The sequence below is a fragment of the Leptonotus elevatus genome, chromosome 15 (genome assembly GCF_054856555.1).
Source record: "Leptonotus elevatus isolate MCC_2025b chromosome 15, RoL_Lele_1.0, whole genome shotgun sequence".
Taxonomy (NCBI): domain Eukaryota; kingdom Metazoa; phylum Chordata; class Actinopteri; order Syngnathiformes; family Syngnathidae; genus Leptonotus; species Leptonotus elevatus.
Window position 1 is genome coordinate 5627355 of NC_141253.1, and position 24850 is coordinate 5652204.

The 24850-nt window shown below is 42.8% G+C and overlaps 2 protein-coding genes across 5 annotated transcripts; one reads left to right on the forward strand and one right to left on the reverse strand.

The window, feature by feature from the left end:
- The first annotated feature begins 116 nt into the window (after nucleotides 1-116).
- Nucleotides 117-4363, forward strand: LOC147161731 (uncharacterized). Its single transcript, XM_086096277.1, has 6 exons — nucleotides 117-642; nucleotides 713-833; nucleotides 1844-1956; nucleotides 2060-2159; nucleotides 2311-2432; nucleotides 3147-4363. Exons 1-6 carry the CDS (start codon nucleotides 552-554, stop codon nucleotides 3248-3250), a joined length of 651 nt encoding a protein of 216 aa, XP_085952403.1. The 5' UTR covers nucleotides 117-551; the 3' UTR covers nucleotides 3251-4363.
- On the reverse strand, nucleotides 3497-24082 carry sec16a (SEC16 homolog A, endoplasmic reticulum export factor). 4 transcript variants are annotated; one of them, XM_086096274.1, is made up of 32 exons: nucleotides 24001-24082; nucleotides 20525-22784; nucleotides 19349-19966; nucleotides 19105-19256; nucleotides 18913-19001; nucleotides 18674-18797; nucleotides 18393-18594; nucleotides 17199-17382; nucleotides 16984-17126; nucleotides 16782-16843; nucleotides 16537-16675; nucleotides 15551-15793; nucleotides 15371-15468; nucleotides 15193-15274; nucleotides 14973-15090; nucleotides 14797-14908; nucleotides 14598-14703; nucleotides 14362-14502; nucleotides 11444-11557; nucleotides 11155-11356; nucleotides 10440-10858; nucleotides 10324-10371; nucleotides 8774-8938; nucleotides 8534-8620; nucleotides 8403-8459; nucleotides 8176-8296; nucleotides 7765-7908; nucleotides 7599-7678; nucleotides 6405-6476; nucleotides 6033-6092; nucleotides 4538-4599; nucleotides 3497-4465 (listed from the first exon to the last, which is right to left on the reverse strand). In XM_086096274.1, exons 2-31 carry the CDS (start codon nucleotides 22715-22717, stop codon nucleotides 4549-4551), a joined length of 6426 nt encoding a protein of 2141 aa, XP_085952400.1. In that variant the 5' UTR covers nucleotides 22718-22784; nucleotides 24001-24082; the 3' UTR covers nucleotides 3497-4465; nucleotides 4538-4548. The 4 variants fall into 4 exon arrangements, with proteins under 4 accessions (XP_085952400.1, XP_085952397.1, XP_085952398.1 ...); XM_086096271.1 differs by having other exon boundaries at nucleotides 19349-22784; XM_086096272.1 differs by lacking the exon at nucleotides 24001-24082 and adding an exon at nucleotides 23492-23834 and having other exon boundaries at nucleotides 19349-22784.
- Between the last annotated feature and the right edge of the window lie 768 nt (nucleotides 24083-24850).

Consider the following 24850-nt stretch of genomic DNA (forward strand, 5'->3'; position numbering starts at 1 on the left):
ATAAATAACTATTTCTAAATTCAATTGATATTATAAAATATGTTAAAAAATAAATTATGTTAAGATCTATTTTACCACCAAAGCAGCGGATCAACACATCCTCACTTCGTGCGTCAATGGGTCTTTACGTCGTCATCATCATGCGCCAACTTGTTTGTGTACATACAGCACTCGATATTCAAGTTGCAATCCTCGTACAAGGAAAAACGACACGATTTCACTTCAACTTGAGTAAATAAACGAATGCTAAAGTAAATATAAAGCGCTGTTAGACTGCGATAACATCAAAACGGAAATTTGACCAAATGGGAAATTGTAATTTGGTGCAACGTTGCAAAATGCTTATGCTGAAATATAAAAAACAAAATTTTCAGCTGCATTAAAAAAAAAATCTACACTTGTTCACTGATGAGACAGCGTCAAGCTCAAAGCATATGCATTCCACAACTTGGGGCCTATGGACTGCAAGGCTCGAACACTTTTTGTTTTAATTTTGTTTGAGAGGCATTAGTAAGCAGACGGTCGCAGTCACATTAAATGTGAGAGGAAACATGGACAAGGATAATGATGTGGAGACACTTGGTGAGCAGCTCTACACTCGGATTCCCCCCAAATACAGCGAGCACGCTGGGAAACTTACAGGTGAGGGTGAATGTGTTATGCATGTTTCCTGATAAAAGTATTTCATTTTATTTATTTATTTGGCTCCCAGGTATGCTGCTGGAGCTTCCTGCACCTGTCCTGAGTAGAATGCTGCAGGACGAAGCCATGCTCACGACGGCTGTGGAGAAAGCAGTTACAGCCCTGCAGGTGGATTTGCACCAGGAGCACAGGTACACGAAATAAAAAGGAGGAATGGATTACTTGGAACGGTCTTTGTCGCTAGTATAAGGGCCATGTTGAAAGGGGGTATATTTTGTATTTTAGAGACTCAAAAGAAAAAGAAATAGATTTTAATGTAAAAAATGTTTATCATATTTTCAAGATTAAAGTCAAGAGTGTAATAAGAATAAAGTGATATTTATTTTTGAATTAAAAAATATATATTTTAAAGGTTAAAAAAAACAGTAGTATTTTTTTTAGATTGATGTTCCATGTCTTCCAGAAAGAAGTTGTATATAAAAAAAATAATAAATAAAAAAAATTCCCAAATAAAGATGTTTATTGTGATTGGTTGGCAACCAGTTTAGGGTGTACCCCGCCTACTGCCCGAAGACAGCTGGGATACGTTCCAGCACCCCGCGACCCTAGTGAGGATTAAGCGCTTAAGAAAATGGATAGTTGCATATGTTTGAGAAAGTTTATACTATTGGTGTAAAGTTGTACAGAAAAGAAAGTTGTATATTTTTTTTTAGAAAGAAATAAAATCACATCTTTTCATCATGACTTTGTCTTGACATGTATTTTCGAGAAAAAAGTTGAATATTTTTTAAATTAAAAGTCTACTTTTGTATTAAAAAAAAATCTAAGAATGAAGTTGTATATTTTCCTCATTAAAGCTGTATATTTTCAAGAAAAAAATGTTTCTACATTTTTTAGGGAAAAGATTTTCTAAATTAGAGAATAAAATAAAATACAGTACATTTTTTTTGCACATCAACATCAATTTATTATCTGTGAGAAAATGTAATAGGGCCACTCATATCCTGGTTTCACTTCCCCTCAAAAAATATGACTTCATTACAACTTTAATATTGAGTGTGTAGGACTTGCTCAAAGAAAATATCAAACCTTTTTCTTTAGAAAAGTACGTTTATTCTCATGAGGTTACGGCTTTAATTCTGTAATGTAATTTTTTTTTCCCCATTTCATTGTGGCCTTAATTCTTTTTCGTATATTACAGCAAAATATCAAGTAAGGAAGAAGACGACGGCTCTGTGTCATCTGACTCTTTGGGCGAGCAGCTTTTTGACCTGGTGGACATTTACAACACTGCATACTCACAGAAGATCACAGGTTAGCTGTCTGCGTGACAATGATATAAACACAAATAAAATTAAAAAAAATTCTGGCTCGAAATCACTGCATGGAAAATGTGTTTGTGATGAATTCCACAAAGGCATGTTACTGGAGCAGCATAAGGAGGCCGTGTTAAAGCTTCTATCGGATCCCAAACAGCTGGAAGAGCAGCTGAATGCAGCGCTCAAGACTTTACAACAGTATGTCCCTTTTAATCATGTGTGCACTCAAAAGTGGAACCTATAAAATAGAAAATAAGAAAATACTGTGCTGCGGTCCAATAAAAAAACTAATTTTAAAATGTGTATGTATATTTTTAATATGTCATGGTATGTGTGTGCTTGTGTGCAGGCAGCGCATCGAGGAGACCGACTTAAGCGACACGTCGGATGCCGAGGAAACCGACGGGTTGGGAGAAAAGCTCTTCACTCAAGTGGAGGAACTAGACCAGATTCACGCGCATGAAATCACTGGTGAGCCACAGAGACAACGAGTCTCATAATTGGAAGGGGAAAAATTCACAAATAATTAGACATGTTTCCATCCAATTGTTTCGATTTTTTAAGCGAATTTACTGAAAATGCGCAAAACGGACATGCGACTTAAGCCCGTTTTCATCTGTTCTTCTTTTGCAAATATTGAGAGGGGACTCCGCCGCTGTAGGTGGCGGTGTACACCATAGAGATGTGAGCCACCAGTAATTTAAAAGGAGAAGCAGAAGACCAGGATGTAACTGCGCCGTGCGATGACGTCGTATGAGTTTTCTTTTGTAATTCTTGATAAAACCGTAGCGGTTTTTGTTGTTGCTGGTGTCCATCTTTAATAGCATTAATATACGCTTCTTTCATTAATTCCAAAAATATTTCTGTTCCCTAATTCCCCCCCAAACATACCTTACTTTATCGTCCGACATTGCTTTGTGACTACAAACGTGTGACGCCATATCCGGTCAAAGCGTGCGCCGTGTATCCGGTCTTGCCAGCGGTTATATGCAAAACCTGTTTCCATAGCCAAAATTCGCATTTTCCTTTTTTCGACACGCTTCAAATGCCACCCCCTCTAAGCGTAAAAACGTTTTTCTTTCAATCAATTATAATACGAAATCAGATTTTTGAGGGATCAAATTGGGAATTGTTATTTTCAGGCCATATCGTGCAGCTCTAATTACTGCATATGTTTGTTTGTAGGTATGTTGATGGAGATGGATGCTGATATTCTCCACCGGCTGCTTAGCGAGCGTACCATGCTGGAGGCTGCTGTTCGCAAAGCACAAGCAGCCCTTAGTACATAAAATATTTCAATGATCTTATATTGAGTCTATGAGTTGCTGCTGTGCCATTTATTAAAAAATACCAAATCAAACATCCCAGCTTCAAAGTCTCACATTCTACATTTCAACAATCCCACAGCGTTTGAGCTTGAAAGCGCAATTTTTCTTTCTTTTTTTCTTTCCATGGGCCATTTGAACACAAACGTGATTTTTAAATAACCTTTTAACAAAGACGTATGCAAAATAAACAGACACGTTTAAAAGTGCTCGAGCGCAAAAAATACCTTTATTAAGTATTTGCCTTTGTTTCTTGCATTTCAAATGACCAATTTGCTGAAACAAAAGGGAACCTTTTCAAATCAAGTCTACAAAACAAAAAAGATGGAATTAAATACGAGGTGAGCTTAAGGGCCGGCGGGGCTGATAAGTAATTCCATTAAAAATCACGTTAGTAAATTACAGTGTGTGTACTTACAAGTACAACTTGCTCTCGTTTCACAATGTGGATTTGTAGCAGAGGTTGTTACAAACATGAATTGGTGACATTTGCTGTAAATGCTTCTCGTCAAAGCTAATCACACAAAAATTGGCTCTCCACACACACTCACACACACACACACACACACATACCTTTATGCCTAAAGCTCATAAATACAATCGATCTGATATACAAACATTTGGATAGAATTTTTTTTTTGTGTTTTTTTTGCACGTGGTGGTTCAAGATTCCTGCTGGTCACCTCTCGCTCAAGATAAGATGTTTGGACTTGAAAGTTGAGTCGTTTGATTGACAGGAGGGCTTATAAATAAATATGTGGAAACATGCAGCGTCCTCACATCCAGTCTGGTTCCTTTTGGTGGGGGGGGTGAGTTGGTTGGTGGGGACACACGACACAGCAGACGACGCACTACAAGACAAAGTGGTTCTAATGTTGTCTCCACAAGAACATCATTACAAAAAAAAAAACACTGAGGAATTAAAAAAAAAAAAAATCTAGAATCAGACGCACGTTTAAGACACGAGAGGGAGAAAATACAGACTGCTTTTGCTAACAGTAAAGCCAAGAGGTGTTTGTATTTGTACACAAAATGATTCCTGTGTAATATGTCTGCTTAAAAAAAAAAAAAAAAAAAGACTTTCAGGAATTAAAGAGTGTTTGGGACAGAAAGCAGCACGTCCGCTTGGTGCGTTTCAGCTTCCAGGTAGCCGTCGTCCGTTTACGACGTGGTGGTGATCTGTGGGAAGCACAAACACACAAGATGACTTTCTAGAAACCGCAGTGAAAAACATGTTTTATCTGTCCGCACCTTGTGCTGGGTTATAAAAAGGCGGCGCCTCCAACAGGTGCATTTCTCAGGCCTGGATGACTCTGTAATGACAAATGACTGTTATGTTGTGGCCAGTTAGCCAAAAACAAAACTCAATGCTATGCTAGTAGTGTCAAATTACAAATACACAAGCTAAGCAAATGTTATACATGTTTTTTAATGCACAGTGGAGGTCAAGTTTGACTTTGTTTAGTAACCATGCAGACTAATATGGAGGGTTAATGAAGCTGCATGCGGTCATCACAACATACCGACAACATGCTTGACTTTCTGACCAATGGCTGTACAGCATGCCTCACTTGTTGACCAATAGCGACCAATTAAGATTGACTTCCCACAAATGACTGACGAACATGCTTCAGAATTTGACCCGTGACTTCCCAGAATTCTTTACTCTCATGCATTCAAATCTGGACAGTGAAGAAAAGTATTTGAGCCAAACTGATGCCTTCCTAGAATATTTCTAATCACAAACTATCAGCCCCCCCCCCTCCCACATACACACATTCAAAATAAAATACCCAAATTTAGAATAAAAAAATAATAATTTCCACCAACTACCACATTTCTTGACCAATTTAAGCAACTCCAACTTCAATCTATGCAGCTCACACATTCTGAATCTGTCCCCCCCCCAAAAAAAACAAAAACCCCAAATTAACAATTTTATATATTTTTTTCTCTCTAACTTGACCAAGTTAAACCATTCCAACTTTATTCTGTTCATTTCATTCCCATTCCAACAAAATCCCCATATTGAGAATAATTAAATACAAAAAAACCCGATTACTAGTTTCTAATTACTAATTTCTTGACAGATTCAAAACATTCCAAAACTTCAAACTACTGTTCAGCTCATTCACCCCCCCCCCAATTTTAAAAAAAATATTTATGTACCTATAATTTCCAAATTTTTTGACCGAATCTCATAATTTAAATTTTATTCCTATTCCAAAGTTTTCAAAAAAAAAAAAAAAAAAAAAAAACACCACCTAGCTTGTTTCCTACTTTACTGCTAATTAAAAAAAAAATTTGGGCCGTTTCAAACCATTGTGACTTTATACTTTTCAGTTCATTCCCCATTCCAAACACATTGCACATTTACAAAAATAAAAGCCAATAATTTATTATTATTATTATTATTCTCCACATCAACATTCATGACCAAAGCCATTCAAATGTAACAGTTGCCAAGACATTTCCCCGATTAACACGTAATAACCTGAAAAAATGTTACGAGTTAAAACATCCATTCAAAAAGCGCAAATACATCAAATCTACTTGATTGTGACTTTCTCCTAGAAGCACTTGATTGATAATAACCGCTGGAGACCGCAGGCAGGTAAGCAGGCACATGTCCCAACATGCGAGCGAGCGGGCGGGCAAGCGACGGCGGGTCGGTGGGTAAGCGGTCAGGACGGGGGTGGAGGGGCGGAACGGTTGAAAACCTCATTAAAAAAAATAAACAAGGTACCTGGTTTAAATGCTGACTCACTTCACGTGATAAAGAACTCATTGAGCTAGAACGTGACAGCTGAGGACAGCGGGAGCGGGAACAGACAAGAAAACAAACCACAAAGCCTGATTAATCATCTCCCATGCATCGGATTAAAATCGGCACGCTAATGGCTGGTGAGAAGGAATGATTGTCAAAAACAAGACATGAAAAGAATTTGGATTAAAGACACACCGCGAAGAGCGAAGACTTTAAATGGACATGCGCTTATTATGATGTCATGTGCTCACGGACACACACACACACACACACACACACACACACACACACACACACACACACACACACACAGTTAGCTATTCGGTGTGCAGCATCCCAGCTTCATCTCACCTCTCCAGAATGTGACCCGTCAAGGGCAGGAGGGCATTGCGGGACAGGCGGTAACAGCGTCGGATTGAACATCTGGAAGGTTTTAAAAGAGTGACAACAGTAAAGGAGAGATTAGGGTTTGGGTTAAAAACCCATACAGAATTTCAACAGGATTCACCAAATTGAATTTAAGACCACTAAGACCTAAAACTTTTTTTTTTTTTACTTATTTGCTCCCCAAAACGTATAAATATGTTCTATTTTAATTGTTTTAAGTGTCCCAAAGACGTATTTATATGTTGTTTTATGCAAGAGCATGATGCAGCCTCAACTGCAAAGAACAATGGTAGTTATTACAAAAACGGCCAGCGAGTGGCAGCAGAGCAAAAGAGATCAACCAGGGCCATGTTGAAAAAAAAAATCTAATTTACCCACAGTTCTCAACTGATTTGTGAATAATGATGAAACTTAGCTATATTCTAATGCTAATTGCTGCAAAACGGAAACAGATGATGAAAGAAGAGACTCTATTCTGCCTTTTGGTAGGTTCCATTGTTTTTATAGCAATAGAACACAATATTCTGCGGGCCTTGCAAAATCAGTCAAAAATCCAATAGAACAGCCTGGAGTAAAGGGGATTGCTTCAGTGAAAATGGCTGGGAGTGATTGAGTAAAAACTGAATCTGTGTCTGTAATCACTCCATATCCACTACTGTGGTGATTCTCGAAAATGTGTGGTACTGTATCTATCCTTTCCTTATTTTTAATTTTCGGACTTGAAGAAGGTCAACCCAAAAATGTTCTTTACAATAACATTTTGTATGTGCCCCCACTAGTCAAAATGTGTTAGTGGAATATGAATTAATTAATCCATCTCAGTGGGCGGCCATTTTGCCACTTGTTGTCGACTGGAAATGACATCGCAGTTGTTCAGGGCTCAAAATGACCAATCACGGCTCAAGCTTGCGAACGTCACATGACCAAACTCAGAAAACAGGTTGGTTGTTACCTGAGCAACTCTAATGTCATTTTCAGACGACAGCAAGTGACAAAATGGCCGCCTCCTTTGACTGCTTTATTCATATTCCATAAATACAATGTTCACCAGAATACAAATGTTTAGACCAGTGAAAAAAAAACAACAACATATTTTAGAGAAACTATATGGATTGACTTGTGCTTTTAGACATTTAAAGACTCCGTAAAAGCACATACCTGTGGAACAGAGCTGTTTGGCGACATCTGCTCCTGATTTCCTCCTTCGCTGCCTTCGAGAGGTTGTTGATCTTTGGGAGCTACGGCAGAAAAGTGGTCAACTAATAACAATGTGAACATTTTCAGCCCCTTCATTGTGTTGTAACTGAGTTTTTGCGTCCCGCACCTGAACTAGGCACAAATAGGTTGGTGGGCATGGACATGGGCGCGAGAGGTGCAAAAAGTTCCATAGGAGGAGGAGGAGGAGCCATCCCGGCTGGTTTCGCAGCTCCACCGGGATTCAGCACATCCACGTATCTGTTCTTTAAGCCTGAGGGGGGAGGAATAGCAAAAAGATGGTCAATTAAATGACAGTAATTCCTTACTTGTCGCCAGGGACGGGGACCGAGCTCTACTGCGAGTAATTCACTGCCACAAAATGTTTTTAGATTGCCTCCGAGTGGCCCCTTGATTAAAAAAAAATTAATTAAAATCTTTGACAGCAGATTCGTTTTTGAATTATATGTTGCACACAGTTTTTAGAGTAGTAGTGCTTTAAAAACTACTGTGTGATTTTTTTTTTTTTTTTTTTTTTTACCAGCTCTTCTTGAGAACATGTTGACCGGAGGGCCGCTGCTCGGGGCTGCAGCGAGCCCCATGGGAACAGGCATGGGCGGCATCTTGGGGAACCCAGAGGGAGGTGGTGCAAGGGGTTTACTCTAAACAGGAGAGAGAAAGGAAAAAAATAAAAAAATAAAAAAATCAATATTTGAGTAGTTCCCGACAAACTGCCACATCTGAATAATTAAGACATACTGCACAGACCTCTTCCTCGGGTTCGTTCGAGTCCACCCATTTCTGCTTCATTTCATCCCACACGATCTGACAAAAAACAACGGCCGTCAACGCCGGTCGCCGGCTTGAAATGAGAAGTTTAGCAAACAGGCGCGGCTTACGGATTTGTTTTTGTCGTCCGGTAAGTGCGCCTCAGTCTTGCCCTTCCTGTAAAGCCACGTGGTGAGCCAGCCCACGCCGCCGCCACTCTGCGTGGCGATGAGACAGACTTGTAGTGAACACTTACTTATGTCGGTTAACAGTTCGCCGGTGCATTTTAGGTTCATCTTGAAATATCACCCAAAATCTGGAACTTTTTGCGAGTGCCGGTAAATCAGAATATCTGCAATCCAAAATGAAACCTTTTTGGGAGAGTCCTTCTTGGTTTTCTTGGTCTCCTCTTTGCGGGGCTGCTCAGGAATTGGGGGAGGCGGCGGCGACGCATGCTTGACAGCTGAATTGCTGCGGTCGCGCCCGCCGGAGTGGGTTGAGGACTCAGAAGTGGTGCGGGAGCGCCTTCCCGAGGCCTGAAAAGCAGGAAATGTGTCAGACGACAGGAGAACTCCCGGCCAATATGTTAAACGATACACAAAATAGCTTGCTGGTACAAAGGTTATTTTGCTGTAATAATTTGCTTCCTTCAATTTAATTCTCAAAACACAATCAAACCCTGTATTGTATTAAAGCTAAAAATCATATAAGCAAGCATAAAAAAGAAATTCACGGCTTTTATAAATTGCAATTACTGTACTGATTTTGGAAAACAATCTAAATTTGCAATTATTTATCCTCAATATTGTGATGCAATTATTTCTATTATTATTTTTAACTAATTCACTGCTATTGATGACTATAGATGTCAAAAATTCATTTGAACTATTTCTATTAGTTTTACCTTTTTTCCCACTTTTGTTAACAAGAGTATGAAAATCTAGAAAATGTATTGTACATTTAGAACATATTTAAATTAACTAGTGAAGTCATGTGATTAATTACAATTAAACATTTTAATCACCTGATGCCCCTAATTGAAAAAAAAAAGTATTATTAAAAAATTAGGGGTGTCAGACGATTACATTTTTCAATTGTAATTAATCGTATGACTTCAATAGTTCATCACAATCACAAATTTTATATCTGTTCTAAATGTACAATAAAAATGTTTTCTAGGTTTTCATACTATTAACAAAAGTGGGAAAAAATGTGAAACTAATAAAAATAGTTCAAATGAATTTTTGACGTCTATAGCCGTCAATGGCAGTGAATGAGTTAATATGCAATTATTTGGGAAGGTTTTAATAACAAACAGTAATAGTATTACATAACTTTACCTATGAGTATTGCTTTTATGGTCCCATTTTTTGCTCATAACTTTTTTATGACAATGTTTGTTTACCTGGTTCATTTGATTATATACAATTTTCTTTCAGTTTTTTTTTAGCAATATAATGAGGTTTGTACACTTTTGATGGCGCTTGTTTTGTCCTTGTTGCGTTATTGACAAAATGTATTCCTTCCATAAAAAGGTGTTCCTGAAGTAAAAAATTAAATTAAATTGAATGATAGATATGTATTTTGCATTTTTGGGGGGGGGGGGGGGGTAAAGGTCTGTGATAAAAATTATTAAAATGTACCCAAATGTATTAATACAAATTATTTAGTTGATCTTTTCCCAGTCATTGTGCTTCCAGGATATGACTTGAGTCGTTTAACATTTGCTTGGGTTTATATCTTGGGTTTCAAATAGCAAGCAAAAAAATGCACACAGTGCAAGATCAATGATGACGGATCAAATTAAGCGGATAAAACACGAAATATTGAATGTAAATATTAAACGCGTTGATTTGTGCTGGGCGAACGAACTCGAGGTTCGAAGCCTTTGCGATTGGAAAATTGAGAACCGCCAACTCACCCGGTGCACTGAAGACTGTGACGTGGTCCTCGATCTCCTGCCAGGCGCCTGCACAAAAGATCAAACGTTTAAGTACTGCAAGTCGACAAGAGGTTTAAAAACACAAAAGTCCTGACCAGCTGCGCCATGTGGTCATAGAAGTCCATCTGCGGCGTGACGGAGCTTCTGTGCGGGGATACCGGTTGGTTGATCTGCATCTCCGGCGGTGTCCCCATGTGCCCGGGCGAAGGCGGCATGTACGCAGGCATCTGGGGCGGCGGGTGGCTCCCTTGGACCGGCGAGTGGGGTACGTGGGGTGGGGGCATGTGGGGTGACGCGTGACCCATGTGAGGGGGCGGCGGCCCGGATTGCTGGTGAGCTCCCGGGTACATTTCCAATTGCTGGAAGTGTGGAGGAGCGTAGGCGGGATCGTGCGAAGGGTAGCCTGATAAAGGAACGTGGCCGGGTGGCCCAGTGGGTGGTACCGGGTAGAACTGTGGCACATCGCTGTAGGGTTGAGGCGGGGCCATTCCGTCTTGGAGGATGGAGGTGGGAGCTAACAAAAGTGCGAATTTGTTCTAATTCAGGATGGAGTTCAGAACAACCAATAAATTGATCACACTAACACAGTGGTGGGCAAACTCGGTCCTCAAGGGCCGGCGTCCTGCAGGTTTTGGAGGTTTCCCTGCTGCAACGCAGCTGATTCCAATCAACAGGATCGTTGCCAAGCTTATGCAGAGCTTGCTAATGAGCTGATCATATATCAGCTGTGTTGGAGAAGGGAAACATCCAAGACCTAAAGGACTCCGGCCCTCGAGGACCGAGTGTGCCCACCCCTGCACTAACACAAACCTGGAGGCACGAGCTGTATTCCCTGCGGTGCAGACCCAGGAAGCAGTGAGCTCATCAGAGGATTGTCGGGGCCAGGACCGTCCAGCTCCATCGTCATGTTGTAAGGTTCAGCTGGACTAAGTTGATCCAGGTCCGAGCTGGGGCTGCTGCTGGTGAATTGAGCAGGGCTTGTTCTGTCGGCAGTGTAGGTAATCGCACCCGTCTAAAGAAGAAAATGAGTGGCATGAGATGCGTTTTTTTAGTCCAAGCCACGCTTCCTGGAATGCCTAATAATGGTCTTCCTACTCACTCGGATCTGCCCATCCAGCTGTCTGAGCTGGATCAACCAATCAGGCTCATTGAACAACTCCTGCTCGGGCCTTTCTTTCAGTTGGGGATCGAAGAATCGTAGCTTTTCGGACATCTGTCAAATTACATATGTCAGTATTGTAAACAGGCATGTGATTTGACCAAAGTGAAATTATCTGAAAATTTAGCCGGGGGTCTGGGGGCCGCAGGCACCCAGCTAGGTCCAGGGCAGCGCCCTGGTGGGGGGGCCAGGTGGGCGAAGCCCCCCGTAGCTCATGGGTTTTCCGTGATTTTAAGTACTTTCAATGCACTCAGATGACAAAGAAATAGACAAAACAACAGCATAAATTTCCAATGTATATTGAACTATCCCATATAAAATTGCAGTTTTAGTCAACTCAAAATCAATCACATTCAAAAATGATTTATGTCATAAATAATGTTTTTCTATTTTTTGCTCATTAAAACATTCAACATATTTACAGGAATATACAAGTGTTCATTCTTGAGCACAATCCATTCACATGACACAAACACTACTTCCTCCTAGACTTCATTGCTTTGGAATTGGTCTTTCTAGCCTGCTTCTGTGCAGCTTTGATGGTTCTTCTTGAGGCAGCCTTGCTCATTTGAGTGTCCTGTTAATAAAAAAGTAAGTAAATAAAGTAAAGGATTTAGTCTAAACTTGCATGCACATTCACATGTCAGAGTATTTATTATGGTAACAAAAAAACGTTGCAAATTAGCTACAAAATAATAAATTATCTTTAACCATTGGAAATAATATTTACCATGCAATAAATCATTTAATCAATCATTCTTAATTTAATACATAATGCATAACAAAAACATAAAATACCTCATGCAGCAAGCTCTGGTAAAAACACAATCATTTCGATCATCTCTGTACTAACTGCATACTGTAGACAGTCAACATATTGAAAACTGAAAGTGCTAACATGCAGCATTCATTTGAGTTTGTGGATTAACCATGTTAAATAGTTAAGGCCATTTTTATTACGTTATAATATTTTCGAAAATTTGATTCCGATTAATTTGAAAAGTTTACCACCTACCTCAAAATTCACGACTCTATCAGCAACTGGTGCAGGTTGTTGGGGTGGATCACGTCTCTCCATTACCGCTCCCGATTGTGATGTCAATAAGGGATGGAGGCCATAAAGTTTTGGAGTTTTCGTTTGGGCACCAAAACTTCCAGCGATGGAATAATTTGTTGTTCTTGACTGGAGTTCTTTTACGTGTTTTTTGCTCTTTGCGTGACTTTCAAGAGCTTTGAAACCTCTCCCGCCATAGTCAATGGTATCACGGCACCAAATGCAAAGCGCTTTCCCGGCACGATCGATCTTCCGAATGAAGTCACTGAACAAATTCGTCACAGTCTTCTTTCCAACATTTGTCGATATATCCTTCTCTAACCAGTCCCAGCGAAACTTGTTTTTTACGAGTTTGTCAATTTCCTTAACTCGCGGAGCATCTTTGCGTTCGATCACGGACATCTTTCTTTAAACACTCGGCAAAAACGTGTGCGAAATGAACAACGGCATACTCTTATACCTTTATAACAAGCGCGTTTATTGGTCAACAAACAATGGCATACTCTATGCCTTTATAACAAGCGCTCTTATTGGTCAACACGGAGACTTCCGCCAATCGCAAGATCGGTTTCATTTCAGTTGCGGAAACACTAAAACGGAATGCTGTAGAGAGACGAAATCGGATTTTTTTTTTGGGGGGGGAGATAAAAAAAGCGGAATTCCGCGAATTAGCGGAAAAATCACATGCCTGTGTAAAGTTTAGACTTTTCCCCCACAGCTTCAACCATTGCAGCCCACAAAAAAAAAGTGGATTTTTTTTTTACATCTCTGGATCTTTACATTCTCACCTATTCCTACACTCTAAAAACTAGTGGTGTGCCAAAAAAAAAAATTTCTCGTAAGAGTCGCAATTCTCATTTAGTACGATTCAGAATCGATTTTGAATGTCCCAAAATTGATTTTATTTAAATTATTTTATACTGTCTTCCATTTGTTTGTGTGTGCCTTTATTGGGAGCGCCGTTCGTGTTGTACTTGATTTGGCCACTGAGGGGCAGTGTGGTTCCACGCGGTCTGATACACTGTTACGTTGTAGCCACAGAGAGTTAGAAGGAAAAAGTCACGATCAAGTTATTCCAATAAACGTTTTTTTGCAGCGTGGAGCCGTTCTTTTGAGTGAGAAAAGTGCCGCGAGTAGCACGCTAATTAGCATTAGCGAGTCAGACTGGAGTAGATCATTACGATTCCTTGAACATCTTTAAATTGAAGCAAAAATCATCGTCAATCAAATCATTTTGAATCAAAAAATTGTTCCGAATCGAAAATCAATTTAGAATCGAATCGCGCACCCAAAATTAGGAATTGAATCGTATCGTATCGTGATGCATTCAAAGATTCCCATCCCTACTAAAAACGGTTGGGTCAAAAGTAACCCAATTATGGATAAAAAAAATGGATCAATCCACTTATTGAGTCAATTTGACCCAATTTTCTGGTTTATTTTATACAAAATGACCCAATTTTTTTTGCCTAAATAAACAATCTGACTAATATTTATGAGTCGTTTTACACTAAAAGACCCATTTCTTGACTCAAAGTTGGGTCAAATTGACCCAAAGTAGAGGATCGGTCCATTTTTGCCCCATCGTTGGGTTATTTTTGACCCAACTGTTTTTAGAGTATAGCTTCTCAGCAAATAGCTTGAACATAACTTCATAAGAACAAAATGTGAATTGGTGAATTCATGAATAACATACAATTGAATAGGCAAAGGTTGACTTTGCTGAGCTTATACTCTATATCGACGCACTCAATACACAGACTATTCAAGAAGTTTGTATTTAGCGACAAGGATAGGTGCTTACCTGAATGACTTGGCTAATGAATACAGGGGAGTAGTAGGACGGCTGCACGAGGACAGTCCGAGAGATGACTTCACAGTAGTGGAAGGCCTGAGCACTTAGGCCCGCTTCGGCCAAACGGCATGCATAAATCAACTTGAAGACCTTACAAGATGCAGCACAATTCCTCAATCTGTTATCAGAAACTCACACAATTGCATGTACACCACATGGCAAGTTTGTTTTCATTTGGAAACTACCTGGAAATTGGGCAGCAAGCAAGGCTGGGAACCAAGAGACTGTGCATACTCATAAGCTTCCGTCCTCTGGATTGCTTCATTGCTCGCAAAGTGGTAGAACGGTAAACTGAAGTGCATGTAAAAACAATAATTTAACTTAAAATGTTTAGATCATGGGAATATTTACACACACACACGCGCGCGCGCATTGGTTCCTCACGTGTGGTTGGAGCCAATCAGAACCATCTTGGTGCTCTTCTTGGTGTAAACGCCAAGATCAGTTTGAGCCATTAAGTAGCAGAAGTGTGCTGCATCAATCAGCCCCTTTGAAGCTAACAAACACAAACACATTATTGCTCTGCTCATGAATGTAAAATGCATTCCAATGCAGCCTACCAAGAGTGTCGCCCATGGTGGTGATGGTGCGAGTGTCCAAGTCCAAAGTGTGCGTGAGGTTAGACAACACCATGGCCAGGTGAGGGCGCCAGTCACCCCACTTCTCCTCTCCGCAGCACTGCGCCAATTGGAAACATCAAGTGAAGAAAAAGAAAAACTCACACCCACGATATGACATCCATTGCGAGTTATTCTACATACAAATAAATAAAGCACTTACAGTAGATGAAGCAGGCATCCTACCCGACATGAGTTGGTACACCGTCTGGAGAGGGTCATTGATGGGCAAACTGTTGGCAAACCTGTCAAGCAGATGGGAAATTACTATGACTATAAATGACGGATGGATGGTCTTCTTAAATAAATTAAAAAAAAGACTAAATTAAGCTCATAATCACCTCGTCATGACACGTGCATGTGTCCTGTTATCCATCTTACTGGCCAACAGGAGCGCATGGCCCCACAAACCTCCTTTCATAGCTGCTTCAAGCGCATCCTGTTAAGAAGCAGAAAAAGAACGCCCTGTTTCAGATTTATCACGAAACAATCACAAACAACACCAATGACTTATTTCTTACCTTTTTACGACCAAACAGCAGCAGCTCCCTGAAACGTTCGGTTTCTTTTCCGACATTTTCCGGGACCGTCATGAAGGTGTCTGACAGCAGGGACAGCGGTCCGGCTCCTGGCTCCTCCTCCGCTCTGGCCAGCGGCTCGTTGTTGAAATCGATCAGGTTTGCTTCGTGCGGACTCTTGCCCGGAAGCCACACGGAGCGATGCTCCTTCAGCAACAGGTCGGCGATGTCGGTGCCCACCACGGTCTTGAGGAAACAAGGGTTACATTGGGAAAAGTCTATAAGCCATTAAAAAAAATAAAGAACACTAAACAAATTATCTGTAAGCCATTAATTTTTTTTAAAGGGTAACATTTTAAAATGAGTTTGAAACAAAAAAAAAATTTGGATCATAGTTTTGTGTAAACTAAATTTATACAATTCAGGGTTCTTGCAGGAATCACCAAGTTAAATTTTAGACCTTTATGACAAAAAATTTAGACCAACAACACTTCCTGCGGTATTTACAAAATAAAGGTGCCCACATATTCCAGCTGTCAGGACAACTTTATTGTGACGAGGTGTGACAACTGTGCATGCAGCGCGGAGCAAATGGCATTTTCTGTCAAGGAGCGCAGTCAGCGCACGCCTGTTTGTTTGTTTTATTAATTATGATTATTAATTTTGAACAGGTTCAAAATGTCTCTGTAGTACGCATGGACGGAGCGGGTGTAAGAATTTTAAGATTTGGGTAAATTTAATTTTAGACCTAGGATGAAAATAGAGTGTTTTTTCCCCATTTAAGGCCTAAAATTTAAGTTTCTAAATGTTAAGACTTTTTAAGACCCCGAGGGAACCCTGACCATTAATATAGGAGCTTAACCTTTTATTGCAGAGGTGTCAATTAGTTGTGAATTGTTTTATGTTCATGTCAGGCTTGCAAGGACTTGGTCCTCAACTCCCGCAAATAGCACGTTTTAACTGTACATAATATGCTACGGCAAGCTTACCCCATTCTGTCTACACAGCAGCATAATGAAGTCCCAAAGTAGGCGGGCAGAGTCTTTGTCTAAGAGGTTGTTGTCATGGGAGCAAGCCAGCGCTTTGTTTTGGGAAAACTTTATCACATCCACCTTGTGGGTCTCCTCCCTGAGGGTGATAACATCAAATGTAAGATTGGCAAAGTAAAAAAATAAAAAAATATATTAAAAAAATAAAAATAAAAAATAAAAATAAAAAAGACCAAAGCACTTACTTAACAAGTGGTCCAGGGAAAGATCGTAGTTCTTCCTGCTCCAAAGTATTCTGCAGCATTGTCTGCAAAGTCAAAATTGACCAATTTTCAACTACATATTTGATTAAAAAACAAAAACGTGATTGAGAAACAACCTCCAATTTTCAGCAAGATACTAAATTAAAACACCCAATAACGGTGATTGTAAAAAAATAAAAAATACCTCCAAGTTGTGAATATCTACAAGAGCAGGCTGCCCCGCTGAGGGAAGATTTGGCAGAACTTGGACGAGATGACCGCCGGGTCCAAAGCGGCCGCAACGGTGGGGCATGGTGAACTTCTCTGGGGTGGCCGGACGAGGGGGCGCTACAGGGAAAATGTTGCGCACGTGAGCGAAAGGTGCGAGAGTGTTGTCTTTAAACAAGAGCGCATGCTTACGCTGTTCAGGGGTGATCCAGGTGCTGTCAGCCGAGTACTCCGAGGGATAGAGGTACTGGCCGTAGTTCTGGGACGCGTCAGTCTGGTTGGGGTACTGTCCGTAGGAGTAGTCCACGGCGAGTGTGGATGATGTGGCATCATAGACTGCTGACACCAAGTCTGGCTGGCTCCTGTACGCTTGGCTCTGCAAGTGCGGAGGGAGGACAAACAATACTTGTTAAGTCAGTGCATATCGATGGCAGGGTCTCCCCAAACTTTATTCAGACAACTGTACATCCCCGCAAAATCTTTTGACACACCAAACAAAAATATCACAAAAAAAAAAAAAAAAACAGGAACCTGAAACAAAGACAACCCACTAACAACACAAGCTAACACTATGAGCTAACGATCTCAGTAGAGATGTATCACTTGAACATACTTCCTTGACACCAATTACTAAATTAGACGAGGCTTTGGTGGCATCTTATAACTTGTATTTCAGAAATAGCACCAATAAATGCAACAGGGAATTTTTTTGTTGCTGCAACTAGCTGGTGATGGGATCCACAAAAAAATAAATGTGAATCTGGTCAATTTGTGAATAGTGAATATGCGGGGGGATTACTGCACATGGTGAAATAACGATCTCATCTCATTTCAGTTTTGAAATGTGGACATTTTTATCTGAACACAAAGCTATTATTTTGTATGGTGGATAACCAGTTTACTTGGACCTTATGCAATGTCGTGCAAAATTAATTGCTCTGCCTATCATCATAAATCACTGGCATAAACGGACAACGAAAATATATTCATCATCAATTCATGGGATAATTATTTTTTTCTTAATAAATGCAAAAATGAATAGAGAAAATGTATAACCATTCAGCTAAATACTGGTCATTCCAATTTTGTCATATAGAGGTCAATCCATTTTCCCACTCGGCACTTGTCGGGTGCCAGTGCATCTGCACGTTAGTATAAATCAAAGTTATTCATCATTTTTCATGATAAAATTTAAAGATTTGACACAATTTAGACCACACTATTACACTCAACTTTTAGTGGCAGCTGTTGGGTAGAAACTACACAACTTTAAATCCCTCTCCTACAAAATAACAAAAGTGGAGTTAGCTCACTGTAGTTCTCAGTGGTTCCATTTATACAAAAAAGTATTTTTCAGACTAATTTACTGGGGGGAAAAACACATACCTGTTGTGACCTTGAGCTAAAGCTGCTGCGTCTGCTTTGTTGGCTATGAGAGCTGTGCACGCTGTGAACAGACTGCTCGCTATGTACGCTGCGTCGGTCAAAGTCGTCGTTATATGCGTCGGCACCGCGCCGCCGGTAGTCGTCGTCAAAGCTGCTATCATAACCGGGGTAGTAGCGCCATTGGTCCTCATAACCTTCTTTCCTGTAAGAAATATGTTTGATTTTATATAAGCAAGGCAGTGCATTCACAGCAAAGATTCAGCACGTTTTGCTCAATTTACCTGGCAGGATACATTTGTTGATTATAGTAGTTGTCTCTGTTTCGGTACGTGTCATCATAAGTGGACCAATAGGACTGATCGTAATATCCTCTGTATCGGGGATCATATTGGCCATAGTTGTATCCTTGTGTAGGGAACAAGAGACGTTTTTTTTTGTTTTTGTTTACATGCATGCTTAAAATTTTGCAATTCTGTTTAAAAAATAAATACAATTCAGACAACTATAAAAAATCTCATACCCGCATAATCATAGTGCTTGGCGCAATTTGCATAATATTCATCATAGGCACTTCGGTTCGCTCTGTTGTAGTCCTCAGGATAGCCTTGCCTTAGGGAAAAGGAAGGCAACAGGACAAAGATTAAGTACAAAACATTATAGACAATATTCAGCACGAACGAAAATCAGGTCTTCACGGGACTTCTGTATTGACCTGGATGGGGGCCGGTCCGAGTACTGACTGGTCCTGGAGCTAGGTCGCTCCGGCTGAGGCTCTCGGTACTGATAGTTCGGGTCTCTGTAAGCTGGGTTGGGGCCGTCATACCTGCCATACCAAGGATCTCCCCTGTTTCGATATGGTCCCTCCTGAGAGGAAAAAAAAAATACTGTGACTTAGCTTTTTTTTTCCACTGTAACAGTCGTAAATGAATAATAAAGACATTTTGTCTAAGCCATACCGGACAATACTGCTGAGCTCTCGGATCCCCAGGTGGGTATGGACCAGGAGGATATGGCGCTCGGCCGTCAGGGTATTCTCCATAGTTTCCATAATAGCCTCCGTACATCTGCCCCGGGGCAGGAGGAGGGGGTCCGTAGCCGCCCTGCTGGCTGCCTGCGGAAGATGGTGGTCGTGGCGGCTCTGCAGCAACTTGCTGGGAAGACCCGGGAAGGGGCGGCCCCGGAGGAACGCTTGCAGTTGCAGGACTTTGCATCTGGGCAGGATACTGGCCAGGGGGAGGCTGCACCCCCCTTACGGGTAAAGAGACATCACCTTGCCCCTGTGCCGCATTTGGCTCTGGTATCCTTGCAGGTTCTGGTTGGGGCTGCTGAGTGTGTGTGCCTGGTAAGGAAGAAGCCAGCGGCACCCCTGTGCTTGACGAAGAGGCCAGCGTGACCGGTGGGGCGGATGACGACGGAGCTATTGGGGCTAGTGGAGCGGATGGTGATGAAGCCGGCAGGACGGGTGGAGCAGATGGTAAAGAAGCTGCCGTGACCTGTGGTGTACCTGAAGGGACTGATGTCTGAACAGGAGCATTCCTGTCCCCCCTTAGCCCTTGTTGCGCATCTTTGGTGACCTGCATGTAAAATCCATTACTAGACTGTTGAGACTCGTGTAAAGCAGAAGGATGGCCAGATGCTTGATTTTGGCCTTGTGATTGGTGCATAGAAAAATCAAGGAGTTCATAATTTGAGGGTTGATTATGATTGGTGACAGACGCAGCTGCGAGAGAAGATGGATTAACCGGGAGAGAAAAGTGGGGGTCTCCACTCAGCGATTGCCCACGAGAAAAAGAGGGGCGGACTGGATGGGTCTGTGCCGAAGCCAATCCGGAAGTTGCGGCTTCGGCACTTTCTCGAGTCAGATTGAGCGGAACAGGAATTGAGGAAGTAGCAGGTGGGCTAAGTGGATTCTGATTGGGGGAAAGAACAGGCGCATGGGATATACTCGCACCCTGTCCGGGTGTTCTTAAAGGGGGTGTACTTAGACTGGCTGCTTGAGCAATAGTACTGGGGGGGATCACGTAGTTGGACACAGGTGGTGCAATCAGAACAGGCTGCTGGAGCGATTCAGACACAAGCAGAGACGCATAGCCGAGGTTACCCTGCGAGTCCGCAGCGTCCAACTCACTCACCTTTGGTGGGTTCTCAAGGTTCTCTAAATTTTGTTGTGGGATTCGCTGAGGAGGATGAAGGTCCAGTGGGCCATCCTCAGGAGGCTGGATGACGTCTGCACTAGGCTCCCTTAATGGAGCAAGAACAGTCGGGGCAGCGGGGGCCAAGAGAATGCTCGCGCTCAAGCTGGAAGGATCCCCGTGTGCCCACAAGGTCGTGGCGGGGCTCTCACAGGGCCGACTGGCGCCAAGGGTACGCGATGACGGTCGTGAGTGAGACTGAACCGCGGGGTTTGGCAGGTGAGGAACACCAATCGGCAGCGGGTGACCTGGCCCGTAAATATTTTCCATATTATCTGGTGGCTGCTCCAAATTGCCCGGCGTAGGATCCGCGCCACCTTCCGCTACCATTTTAGCTCTGTCGACCTCGGCAGGACGCACCCCGACCCCATGGGAGCGAACGGGCTCAAACGAGCTGTTAGCACTGGCCTGGAAAGTACCCGTCGGTTTTGGGGGGCTCGGCGTAGTGGGCCATGTTTGCTCCGAAGGGCTCGGCTGCGTGGCCGCGTCTCCGGCTGGATACGAGTCAATCTGTTCAAAGTAGCCTCCGGCGGCAGCAACAGTAGCGAAAGGCAAGTGCGCATCATCAGCGAGGCGCGGGCTCTCCTGCTGAATAAAAGTGCCGACGACACCCTGGTGTCGACGACCGGCAGTCCCACTTCCGTGGCTCATACTGCTGTAGTTTGATGATGCACTAGCAGATCTCATTGGTCGGAGAATAGAATCCGGAGTCTCCAGGTTGGGGCCGGTTTCATTGGCGTCCGCTCCGTGGACTGCAGGTGACCCAGGACTACCGTGGATTTCACTGGGCAACACTTCCAGGTTTGGGACGCACTCTAAATTCTCAACATGATCATATTGGGAATCAGGGGGATTTGGACTCCTTCCTTGCGACGCAGCGTTTCCATCGTTCATATAAGGTATGTGCGAATGGTCCTGAAAACGAGATCCTTGGTTATCAAAAGGAAGATCTGCAGCACCACTGTGGACTGGAGGCGCACCTTGAGGATTACTCAACGGCTGCGAGGATTCAGGAACACCGTTCAGGATCTTTTTCCGCTCTCCAGCTAAGGTTTCCTCGTTTTCTACATCATCGTTGAAAAACATGGAGAGCGTGCCAGTATCTTGAGCGTACGGAACCATCGCGGCGGCAGAGTCAGGCTGGAGCCCCATGTTTGGTAGATGATGAGAACCAGGGTCTGACTGAGGCTGCAGGTGTGACGGAGCAGTCGCCATTTGGTGGTAGGCTGGGTCCTGTGGCGCTTGACTGAACCACGCATCCTGTGGAGCAGAAGTCTGCATGAAGTAGCTCTGGTGTTGGAAATGCGAGTTATGCTGTTGGGTCGTATTTGGTCCAACCCAATGAGAGGGGGTATTTACGGGGTTCTGGTGTAGGAGCGGATTCTGCATCGGGGGATGCCCAAATTGTGTCGGAGGGGTAGGGGCGCTCGATGGGTACATTTGGGCCTGTGGCTGTGTATTAAAAGACTGCTGAGGAGGGTCACTCGTAGGCTGAAAATAGTTCTGAACGGATGGAGGGCGACTTCCATGATCGGAGAACCTTTGAGGAGAGGCGGCAGCAGGAGGCACTGGCTGGAAGGGGACCGACTGAGGAGGAGACTGCGCGTGGAAATCCTGATTAAATGTCTGACTTGGTACAGGGAATGACGGCGCAGATGGCGGCTCCGCGGCCGACGAATAGTCTCTCGAGTTCAAGTAACCTTGTTCAGAATGCGATGGTGTGAATGCCGTACGGACATCGGCTGTGGCGGAACTGTGAGGGCTGAACATGGGTACCCCTGGCAAAGAGGACGGTGGCGGGCCAGCTGGAGCAACTGGGACACCTTCAAGGGTCTGTGGTTGGGGAGCCAGACTGGGGCCTGCCAGAGTGTAGCTGGAATCGGGCGGGGCTTGTGTTGTCAGAGAGTTGCTGTGGGGTACTGGGACACCCCCTGCACCCATAGGAGGTGGGGCTCGTACAAAAGCAAACGGGTCTGTCATGGGTTGGGTAGAGAGTGGGGGCATTGGAGCATTTACTGCTGCTGTTGCGCCTGCTGTATGCTTGAGAGGCCTGGTCCTGCGGAACATATTTGGCCCGGAAGGAGGAGGAGGCCCGGAGGCTCCTGGCGGTCCACTCCGAGGAGGGGGCTGCATGGCAGCAGACGAGTGACGATCAAGTCGATCCAGAAGATCTCACGAGAGAAGCTGAAATCAGTCGGAGCTGTATAGACAGAACAGTTGGTTAGCAAAAGGCAACATGTGGATTTTACCACACCTATGTTTGTGCAGTAGCCTGTGATGCCGTTAAGTCATACTGTACAACGTGGCACCACACCATAAAAAGACAAACAACCACATCCTCAATGGACCCAACGTGGATTTTTTTTCAAAATACGAGAGAAAGCTGAAGTACCGGCAGAAAATCAATCATACAAAGACAATATATGCATGCATCGGCACTAAGTGGGAACTGAACTACACCGTCTGTGATTTGGTTTCTATTTCCTTTGGCATTCTACACTACATCAACATCTGGTCATAGAAAGTGCAGTTTTCCGAGCTAAAATATCATGACATAGGCAAAAGTAAAAGTAAGCTATGCTAGAAAACAACATAGTAAAAAACAACTGTGCTAGACAATTAATACTGATCATCATCTTAGATTAATTAAAGACTCTAAATTGGCCATTGGCGAGAGTGTTATCGGTAGATTGTAAGTCAACTGTGCCCTGGCACTAGTGTCCAGGGTTTAGCTGGCCTCTTGCTTAAAGTCAGTTGAGACAGGTTCTAAGTTTGCTCTCCATTTAAACCCCTCGGATGGCCACACAATTTCGCATAGTTAGCCTCCCAAGAAACACGATATCGACGTATTATCATCATCCGCCACTTGTTGAAAATGCACCCACTCGAATATTCCTCCATCCATACATTATTAAATAGCGAAATGTCAATTATCCGTAAGGAGTTATTGTTGCTTGCTCGACGTCTAACGTGGTTCCGCCACAGCTTAACCCCCACCCCAACATGTCCTTAACACCGAACTAGCAAAACACGGCGGTCCAAAGTCGCCGGAAGATGCCCCGATTTTGGGCTCATATGAACGGCCTTTCTCGAAACTTCATCCCTTGCCAAAACACACCCGACGAGGGCTCTCCGGCGAGCCGTACCGGGTCGCTTGTCACCCAGCGATTGCATTTTAAAAAACAAAACAAAAACAAGGTCCACTACCCTGAGTGTGCTAACGTTAGCATTCGGGGTCTTGTTAGCATCGACGCCTAGCTAGCCTATGCTAACAGCGGAGAGGGGAGAAACACTTAAGATTTCCGCGTCAAACAGTGGGATTAAACTCAGAAATGAACGGCGTTGTTGTTGTTTGTACGTGTGTCGGTACGATCACCGGGCGGTATAAAACATACAGATAAAGGGTCAAGTCTTACAAATGCGCAGGACAGCGAGTTTGACACACCGCCACCATCTTCAATGGCCACATCCTACTAGGCTACGTGTACAAGCAGCGTCACCGGCCAAACAACAGTTACTTCCTCGCGGTGAGCGGGGGGGGCCAACTTCTTCTTTTAAAGGGGACATACTTCTATTTCTGAATAGGGGGAAAAAGGGCAAGCACAGTGGTTTACTCCTGGGTTTCTCAAACGTGCTGCAGGTTTTATTCCCAACATTGGTATTGTAGGCCACACGCACAGCTCGAACGTTAACACTCAACTATAATAAAATGAAAATAACGACTATAAATGTAGTATAAATGTACTGCACATTTTCATTAAATACTATGCAAAGCTGGTAGGTAACCCCGTAACAAAACCCTGGATAAGCAGTAGCTAATACCTGGATGGATAACAAGTACTTGGGCTGTGGTTATTTCGCTTACCACTAGAGGAAGCCTGCGCACCGTTAGATATTTACTGTACAGCACTTAGAAAATTGCAATTTTGTGGTTGGTTAGAACGTCTGCTTCACACCCTTAAATTCTGGGCTTGAATCTCGGCTGTGGAGTTTGCATGTTCTTCCAATGGGTATTCTCCGTGTATTCTGGCTTCCTTCCACATTCCTAAAACACGTTAGCATGCTATGTAGGTTTACCGAAGACTCCAAATTGTCCATAAGTGTGAATGTGCATGTGTTTTTAGTGTGCCCCGGCAACCAGTCCAAGATTTGCTTATCAGTATTTTGCCCAACTATAATAGAAAGTTGTGACTGTGCAATTGTAATGTAGGTAACGAACCACTAAGGGGCGGTATTGGTATTAACGATTTACGGAAAACTCCATCA

Coding starts and splice junctions, on each gene's coding strand:
- sec16a (XM_086096271.1), bottom strand. CDS start 22,717: ATGCAGCCCCCTCCTCGGAGTGGACCGCCAGGAGCCTCCGGGCCTCCT. Junction 18,798..18,912: donor CAAGCACTATGATTATGCGG/GTATGAGATTTT, acceptor TCCCTACACAAG/GATACAACTATGGCCAATAT. Junction 15,275..15,370: donor CATGCACGTGTCATGACGAG/GTGATTATGAGC, acceptor TCTGCTTGACAG/GTTTGCCAACAGTTTGCCCA.
- LOC147161731 (XM_086096277.1), top strand. CDS start 552: ATGGACAAGGATAATGATGTGGAGACACTTGGTGAGCAGCTCTACACT. Junction 643..712: donor GCACGCTGGGAAACTTACAG/GTGAGGGTGAAT, acceptor TTTGGCTCCCAG/GTATGCTGCTGGAGCTTCCT. Junction 834..1,843: donor GATTTGCACCAGGAGCACAG/GTACACGAAATA, acceptor CGTATATTACAG/CAAAATATCAAGTAAGGAAG.